This window comes from Callithrix jacchus, chromosome 15 (genome assembly GCF_049354715.1).
Source record: "Callithrix jacchus isolate 240 chromosome 15, calJac240_pri, whole genome shotgun sequence".
NCBI classification, from domain to species: Eukaryota; Metazoa; Chordata; class Mammalia; order Primates; family Cebidae; genus Callithrix; species Callithrix jacchus.
Window position 1 is genome coordinate 93,685,451 of NC_133516.1, and position 9,504 is coordinate 93,694,954.

The window sequence follows — 9,504 nt, forward strand, 5'->3', positions numbered from 1 at the left end:
CCATAATGATCAGCCCTCCTCGGCCTCCCAAAGTTGCTGGGATTACAGGCATGAGCCACTGAGCCCAGCCCATACTGGACCTGTTTAATCACCCTGTGGGTCCCCTTTACCCTCCTCTGCCCTGCTGTCACCCATGACTACTAATTTGAGTGGACTGCATCTTCTAGCTCCCTTGCAGTCTAGTTTCTGGTTGGGCTTGACCATTAGGTGGTGCTGTAAGCAGACGGGAGGGCATAGAAAATGTGGCGTCCACAAGCTTCCTCCCAGACAATTCCCCCCTAGAACTACTCTGAAAACCCTCTCCTTATCCCATAACTGTACTCTCTGTCTCTTGTGATTTTTCTACATCTTTATAAATAGCCTATTAAACACTCTGTATATGGCCCAGTTTGAGTATCATTTGTTTCCTTTCACAATGCTGCATATTACATACTCTCATCTAGTGCATTCAGTTGTGCTCATGAATTTATATGAATGGACACAACTCTTTATAAACATATGTTCTCATGTATACAAATATACGTGCATACATGTATACACACACACGCACAAAATATAAAGGGATATAGAATTTGTAGATTTAAGTGAGTGTGAACCCAGAGATAAAACGCAGATGCAGTGTAAAAAAATCAGAAACTAAAGCCAGAAAAACTGGTTCTAGGTTTAGCTTTTGTTCTAACAAGCTATGTGACTAGAGATTTTACTTCATTTCTCTGGGCAAATGTTTCTTCATTTTTAAAATGAAAGTTTTAAAAAGTAGACTTTAAGATTTTTTTCTAACTCCATAGTTCTAAATTTGTGTCACAAGAGAGAATAATTCTGATTCAGATTATATGCTAATAATGTTTTCTCCATTTTATATCAACCTTAACACTGTTATTATGTTTTAGTTAAATTTTCGGTACATTTTCTCCCATGCTGCTCATCCCATAGTCAAAAGAAAGTTTTGCTTCAAATAGGCAAAACAGCAAAAAGTGATTTTGGCCCCCAAAATTCAGACAGTTGCCTTAATTACTTTCTTCCTTGTGTTCATGTAGACATAACATTATTTAGAAACAAACTAATTGGCCTTTTCAATAATGCAGAGATGTATTAAATATGAAATTTCAAACTTAGTCCATACTCCCTGAAGATTTTTGGTATTTGATTCCACTGGTTTAAAAATGACTCATTTGTGGCTTGTGAAAGGCCCAATTTTGATCTCTATCTAGCTGTGAGAAATAGCACATAGAATTACATTGAATGAAAACTCAGTTCTTGTTGCCGATAGTTAGGATTGCTTTTGGGTAGGCCCAAGAAAAGAGATTCTTATTTCCATGGAGCTTATCTAGAGCCAGTCTGGTATAAGAAAACAACTGTTAAAGTGACATTTCTTCTGTTCATCTTGGGTAGATGGCTTTTCCTCCTTAATTACCCTCTTACTTCCTTCTTGCCTATGCCAAATTAAGTATTACAAATTTTAAATAATTTGTTAGCTGTATTCACCCATTCTTATGCTGCTAACAAAGGCATACATGAGACTGGGTAATTTGTAAAGAAAAGGAAATTTAATGGACTCATAGTTCCACATGGGTGGGGAGTCCTCACAATCATTGCAGAAGGCGAAGGAAGAGTAAAGGCATGTCTTACATGGTAGCAGGCAAGAGAGCATGTGCAGGGGAATTACCCTTTATAAAACCATCAGATCTCATGAGACTTACTCACTATCATGAGAACAGCATGGGAAAAACCCACCCCCCATGATTCAATTACCTCTCACGACCTGTGGGAATTGTGGGAGCTATAATTCAAAATGAGATTTGGCTGGGGCCAACATAGCTAAACCATATCATTATTATAAAATAATTTTGAAAATGTAAAACAAAAATTCTAAGACCCCTGAAATTCCAGTAAAGATAAATAAGTAGAAGTCTCTAATTCTAACATAACTAACCGGCTGTCCAAGTTTATAGGTTTCATCCATCCCACGTCTCGTTGCCCAAAATATCTATGTTAACACCACTAAGAGGTATCACAATGCCTCTGATGTCATGCCTGGATTTCTTTCTGATTTTCAAACCCCTTCCACCTCAAGAATGTCATTTATTGCCCAACATGCTAGAGTTGTCCTGAAGTCACCTCGGGTTTCTCCACTGGCAGAGCACCCAGAGGAGCACACTCACACCTTCTCTCATTCTCTCTGGAATTATTTTTGAGTAATTTTGCTAAATAACATTTTGTCATGGTCTTCATTTTTTGGTCATCATGGTGGTCTCACTACTTAGAGGAACATATATAACAATGTTTACAGTGTAACACTATGCTATCCATGAAGAAATAGATGTTTTGACATTCCACATGAACACGGAACTCAGAACTCAAGCCATATCCATCCACAGGCAAATCCTGTACAAACTTCATGTTCAGCTTCATGACCAGAACTACCCTCTTTCATTAGTTCCATTTTATCAGAATTTATCTCTCCAGGTCCTGTGGCCAATTTTTTATAGACAAGTCCAGATCTGGCTTGATTTGCTCTCTGCCAAGCTCTCCAGTACTTGGAGGTTTTGCTCTATTTGCTCATTGAACCACTCCTTTTCTGTTGACATGTAGCTTAGGTCAAGTTCAGTAGTAAGTTGTTAAACTTCAGAACTCATGTTTTGTTTTGCTTTTTAATGAAATCAAATCCACTCTGGCTATTTTTTACCCAACATTGTTGATAGTTTTTTTTTTTTTTTACTTTACGTAGGAAAATCTTCATATCCTCAAAAGGCAACCCACAAAAAAATTTTCCAAAGTTATTTTTTTTTTTTGAGACGGAGTTTCACTCTTGTTACCCAGGCTGGAGTGCAATGGCGCGATCTCGGCTCACCGCAACCTCTGCCTCCTGGGTTCAGGCAATTCTCCTGCCTCAGCCTCCCGAGTAGTTGGGATTACAGGCATGTGCCACTGTGCCCAGCTAATTTTTGTATTTGTAGTAGAGACGGGTTTCACCATGTTGACCAGAATGGTCTCGATCTCTTGACCTCATGATCCACCCGCCTCGGCCTCCTAAAGTGCTGGGATTACAGGTGTGAGCCACCACGCCCAGCCCAAAGTATTTTTATTTAAAACTTCAGAATGCTATGTTCTCACTCATAGGCTGATATCGAACAATGAGAACACATGGACACAGGGAGGGGAGCATCACACACTGGGGTCTGTGGGGGGTACTAGGGGAGGGACAGTGGGGGGTACAGAGCTGGGGAGGGATAACATGGGGAGAAATGCCAGATATAAGTGATGGGGAGGAAGGCAGCAAACTATATTGCCATGTGTGTACCTATGCAACAATCCTGCACGTTCACATGTAACTCAAAACCTAAAATGCAACAAAAAAATATATATATATATAATTAAAAATTAAAAAAAAAAACACAAAACTTCAGAATGCTAAAAGTGCTTAGATAGGGAAATGCTTATCCAAGGGTCAATTCTGGAAATCCAGAGCACCACGGTGAACAATACCTAATTGTTTTGTTTACTTCAATTCCTGTGGAGAAACCCAAGCTGTATACTTGTCAACTAGCATTGTTGAGTCTTGTGAGTAGTTAATAATTCATTGGCACATACTTGTAAGTCCCTACACGGGACTAGCACTGTTCTAGGAACTGGGAATACGTTAGAGAACAGGTCACAGACTGTCCTCAGGGATCTCAGAGTTCAGAGGTAGGAACAGACTATGAACAAATGTAACACTGTGAAAGGAAAAAGGTTGGAGCTTATTAACGTGAAATGTGTGGTCCATTTTACTACATAGGTTATTGAAGATTGTTTTAAGAAATAGTTTTCTAGTGCTAAGAGAAAAAAATTATTCCGCATATATCTTTGGTGGTCATTTTTTTCTATTTATTTCAACTACTTACATGAGAAAGCAGAGAATGACAATTTATCTGCCACTTCTGACTTTCAAATGGCTGTGGCATTGCTGCTATGACCTTTCTCCTGTAGGCTCTCCGATAGATAAATATCCTCCTGGAGAGCCCAAAAAGTTTGGTTTTCCAATCAGTTCTAATTCCAGAAGGCTTCAGGTGTTCCTTTTACCATTTATGTATATGTCATGACCAAGTGGGTTTGAGGGAAAAAGCAAGTCTCCTGAAAAATGTCTACCTGCCCTTGCAAGGCTAGGCAGTGCTTTGATTTTTTTGTTTTTTTTTTTTGTTTACAATAATACAAAAATCGGAGGCTACCAGAAATTGCATCTAGATAAAGCAATTCTCTCTTCCTTTATCCACTATCAAATACAATTTCAAATAGCATTCGAATATCACAGATTTCAGTTTCAACCACCTGCCAAAGATAGCATGCTTTCATTTTTCGGAGTCCTGGAATCTGGATTTTGTGGTTCCAGACTCATTTGGAAAAGGGAGTGTCTTGTCCCCACACAGGGAGATTTTGTCCACAGCCAAGTCCTCATTAGTGACGACTGAGATATTGTTTCTATGGACGTGTTGGTGGTAATATGGGGAGTCGGGGGAATAGCCTGACTTTTGTTAACCGTGCGATGAAGAAAATAGCAGGGAGAGCATAGTCATAGCCCTTTTGTCTTATTTGGGATACTTATTAGAAAGGAACTTTCTAATTTTTAGTGGAAACATTTTAATGCAATTAAGTGTGATTTCTAAAAAAGGAATAGCTTTGTGATTTCTAAAAAAGGAATAGCTTTTAAAAAGAAATTTTGGAGGCTTACATATTCTCCTCCTATGTTCCACTGAAGCAGCTCATCTTGGGAAAAGAGCACATGGATATTTTGGAAGAATTGATAATAGTCCATTCATCCCGCCTGTTTCTATGAGAAGGCAGTGTTAAAAAGTCATGTTGGTTAGAGGTTAGGATTTTTCTCAATGTTCTATAATAAAAATATTTTTTATTTTTCTTTTTGTCCTATAGCAATGCATTGCAGCATTCTAAAGAATCCTGAGTGCTGGATTAATTTTGAGCATTATACTTGAGGATCAGACAGCAGAACCATCATTTCTGCCAAAATTTATGTCTCTGAAAATAAATGGAATCAGATATTTTATAAATACCTCACCAGTTTCTCTCATTACTTGTTTTAAATAATAATCCTAAAGTTTCATAGCTTAAGATATTCATCTCCATAACCAGAAATATTTTTCATACTTGCTCAGCTTATATTATTTTAGAAAAAGGACTCTGAAACTGAGCTTTGTTTTAAGCATATGTTTACTCTGTCATAAAGGCTGTGACAGATGGAAATTTCTTTATCTGTAAAATGGGAGTCACAATAATATCCAAACCATATGGCTTCTGTGAGAATGAAATGTGATAATATATGAAACAGCACTTTATGAGCTATGTGGTTTTATACACACATTGATTGTGATAATATTTATACTCCAGAAATAAACAGTCAATTGCACACATTATATGGTTCAAATAACAAACACAAACATTAAATGCAAATATGAAATTATTTTTATTTCAAATATGAAATATGAGCTTGTTCAAGCTCAAGGGTTAATAGCAACATGATGACAAATTGGAGAACAAAAATCGGGAAATCAGGTAATATGTTCATTACATCTATTATGGCCTTTGCCAGGGAAAAGTGAAAAATCAACAGCTTCAATCTTACTTAACAGATGCAAATAAAACTACAACTCAAGCTCAGGAGTCATGTTTTCCTTTCATATAGTTATTAAGTGTGAATTTATCTTCTTGGAACTTAAAATGATGTGTTTGCAGATTATGTTGGGCAAATTGGCAATACTTAAAATAGAGTGGCACCAAATAATGAATTTTCTGTAGAAAAGAATAATAAATGCTAGGTTACAGGGCCATAAAAAATGCAATAGCTGTTAACAATTACTGCCCCCACTGACCTGACTGGAGAGCTGATGATGAAGCAAAGTTGGCAGGCAAGAATACAGCACAGTATATCTTTTATCCATTATGTTCACACTCCCAGGGCAGCGGCAGGATGTGGGTTTGGGGAGTGGAAAGATGGCAAAATCCAAGACCTAGGAATCAGGGCATGGAAAAGCAGAATGGTTTAGGAGGACTTTCATTTCTGCCTTACTCAAGGAGATCACGGATGAAGTAAGAGGAGATGTAGGTAAAGTGTAGGTACAAAGTAATCATGAATCAGAATAAACAAAGGTAAATGTTTGGAGAGACGATGTCACTTCTCTTTCCCTGTTTTTCCCCTCAGATGAGACTCCAACCAACAATTCACAACTTGGTAAGATGATCATCATCTTTTGCTGTGTTTTTTACATTTTTAATGATCAGTTACAAAGTTATAATCATCTAAGTGTACTGGGCTCGAGTTTTACAAGTTTGGTGCATTTTAGGTAACAGTTCACTGAGGGTTTTTTGAACTCATATGTGGTCTATTGGTCAGTTTTTATAGGATTTGCCAGCTTTTGTGTATTTTTGGTTTTGGCTGCCCATGGACAGCCTCTAAACCTTACAATCCTTTGGTGTTGGGTTGCATTAAAGTCAAATAGACTGTAACAAAATTCCGTGCCATGCTGCTATTCTATAAGATGCAATGAAAGGTTTTGCAGGTAAAATTGGTGTCTTTACAACTGGGTGTGTTTCATTACTTGCAGGTTCTCCAAGTGTGCCTCCTTTCCAGCTGAACGCCATCACCAGTGCACTGATATCAGGAATAGTCATTCTGGGAGTTACAAGCTTTTCTCTTCTTCTATGCTCACTGGCCCTTCTGCACAGGAAGGGACCCACCAGCTTAGTGTTGAATGGCATAAGAAACCCAGTCTTTGACTGACTATAACAGGTCCTTGCTCTCTGGAGAAGGCTGCACTGACTAAACTCTGTGTGACTGCAGTCAGTGTTCCATCTGAATTTCATGTCAGTCAGCATTCGATATTTGTAGGTTTGATAAATTTCACAGTGTAGTGTGTCAGTATAATGATAGTGAAAGAAGTTTATAATATTGCTCTTGTCACTTATGTGTGTGGCCAGCCCTATTTTTATTACACCAATGAATATACTGACAAGAAGTGAAAAATATTCAGGACTTACAGGATCAGTAATATTTCATTTTATTTCAATTTTCTTTTGATTGTTGTCTAAAAGATAAAAGGTGCGAGTAGACAAAAAATGAAATGTGTTGCATTTCCCCCTTAAGCATTAAAGCCCACTGCAGTGGCATTTAGATTTGCACATGTGGTCTTAGAATAAATGTTGCTTTTTGTTTTAATCCAGATATTCTCAGTTGGGGATGTGTTTTAATTGGACTGGCCAATTTGGATACCTGAGATTTAACTACTTATTCTAGGACCTCCTGTGTTTTTAGCTGATTTCCATGTCTGACAATATTCACTTTAAAAGAAACTCTTGAGACATATATCTTAACCTGGGGCATCCTTTTGTGTAGAAGATAGTGAAAATGCTTGTTAGCTTCCTAGGTAATACTAAGTGGCCCTAGATCATTATTCATTAGAATAGGATTGGCTGTGCTCAGTTTTCTTCTTTTGGTTCACTTGAGAACATCAGCACATGTTAATTCTCCCCTAGGTAAACAGTTCAGCTGCTCTTGCAGCTGTGCTTCCAGCAGTGAGGTAACTGTGCAAAGATTATTTTTAATTCAAGAATCATTACATGTGAAAACAAACTGTAGTTGTGAAAAGAGATCATTATCGTCAGCTCATAAGCATCCTGTTCCTGGAAGGATTTTTAACAATTTAGATTCCCCTTTTCCTGAAACAAAAGGAAACTTAGGTTAAGTGCAGTTTGTAGAACATTGCTAGAATCTACATAAAAAGATATTCTTTTCTTTCATATTTTTTATGCCAGGCAGTACAAATAATCAGGAGAGGGTTTCTTTTTAGGGTATCTTCTTGTAGGTGTTATAATTGCCATGAATAAACAATATTTTCTTCTAATAGTAAACTGCAAGAAGCATTTGATCCTTTGTCAGTTCTGCAAAACAGCAAATTTTAAGCAATTCATGTTCTTACCAAAAAAAAATCAATCTTTTCTTTGTTCAAGCTACCTATGCTCTGAACAAATCAAACAATTTAATAGCCAACACCAAAACCCAGCCTGTGAAGTGACTAGAAGTGCCGTGTTACCCATAAGCAATTGCTGTAATAACTAATTTCTATTCAACATTTGTGACCCATTAGTTGGGACTTAATTTATTATACTCCATGCAAATCATGAAGCAATATTAGATTGCTTTAAATGAAATGTCTACACTATGAGTTAGTAATTAAATCAATCATCAAGTTGAAAAACAATTTTTTCTCCAATTTACGTGAATATTTCAGGAGAAAGTGTTTATATTGCAATAATTAGCTATATAATTGCATCAACTTTGTATTTCAAGGTGTAGACGCAAAGTGAAGTGAGATCTGGAAAGTCTCTGGATAATCTCCTCAATGCAAAAAAAGTTTAAATCACATAAAAAACTAATCTACTTTTTCTTGTGTTACTTCAAAATAACTTTGAAGTGACCATTCTGAACTTTATCTGTGCTAATATCATTAACTGAGCATACCACTAATGTGACCCTATATGTACATGGGTAGTGTTGAAATATATGCTAGTAAATCTATTTCAGATACTTTAAGTGAATTACCATTGATTTTAGGATTAAGTTCTGTGAATAGGACATTATATCATTTAAGCTGTTTTGCCAATTTGAAGCTTTTGGAATGGACGTTGTTTCAGCTGTTAACCTTTTAAATTCTATACACCATTTTATAGAATTGAATAATGGACACATATCATTTGGGAAGCAACTTAAGTATCATTTTTTTTTGCCACCTTTCATCATCATAAATGGAAGAATAAGAGTTACAATGAGATAAACCAGGTCTGTTTTTTTTTTTTTTACAACTTTGTTCTTATAAACCTGCAGTTATATGGAGTATTTAGTTATATTGAATTTTACAGTTGTTATAGTGTGAAAAACCTTATAAAATATGTGCAAATGTTTCTTCAGTTTTAATACCTCAAACTGTTTTTTGCACTTCAGGGGTAAGGTCTGATGACATGTAAAAGGTGATTGTTTAATAAAATAATTGTAAATGAATATCTTTAAAATGTCAACTTTTTTTAAAAAAATTTTCCTTGTTGCTTTTAACATCCTATTCCCACTTTCACAAGTATGGAGAGTCTCCAATTTATGACGGTTATATTTACAATTTTGACTTTAAGATGGGTTTATTAGAGTATTAAATGCATTGTCGAACTGTGATTTTTTTCATGTCTGATGAGTTTCTTGAGACATAATGCCATTGCAAGTTGAGGAGCATCGGTATTGAGAAAGTTTTAGTTTAAAATAAGCTGCCTAATGCAACAGGGAAGGTTGGTGATCTCTGTGGGTACATGAAGTCTGCCCTCTCAATACTAAGCCCTGTGTTGGGAAACACGTTCTTGATATCAGCTAAAGGTAAGGAAGTACATTTTTTGTTGAGCTTGAGCTCTAACTAAAATAGAACCTACAAGTTTAAAAACTTTGATTGGAACAGAAAAATCTGTAAAGACAAG

At 36.5% G+C, this 9,504-nt stretch overlaps 1 protein-coding gene across 6 annotated transcripts in view; it reads left to right on the forward strand.

The window, feature by feature from the left end:
- The window catches only part of ZPLD1 (zona pellucida like domain containing 1), a 237,911-nt gene extending 228,868 nt beyond the window's left edge, over nt 1-9,043 (forward strand). For all 6 annotated transcript variants that reach the window (XM_017965278.4, XM_035274306.3, XM_078350153.1 and 3 more), the window contains 2 exons: nt 6,194-6,223; nt 6,597-9,043. In XM_017965278.4, coding sequence (XP_017820767.3) covers nt 6,194-6,223; nt 6,597-6,772 — 206 coding nt within the window. In that variant the 3' untranslated portion in view covers nt 6,773-9,043. The remainder of the gene's footprint in view (nt 1-6,193; nt 6,224-6,596) is intronic.
- The last annotated feature ends 461 nt before the right edge of the window (nt 9,044-9,504 follow it).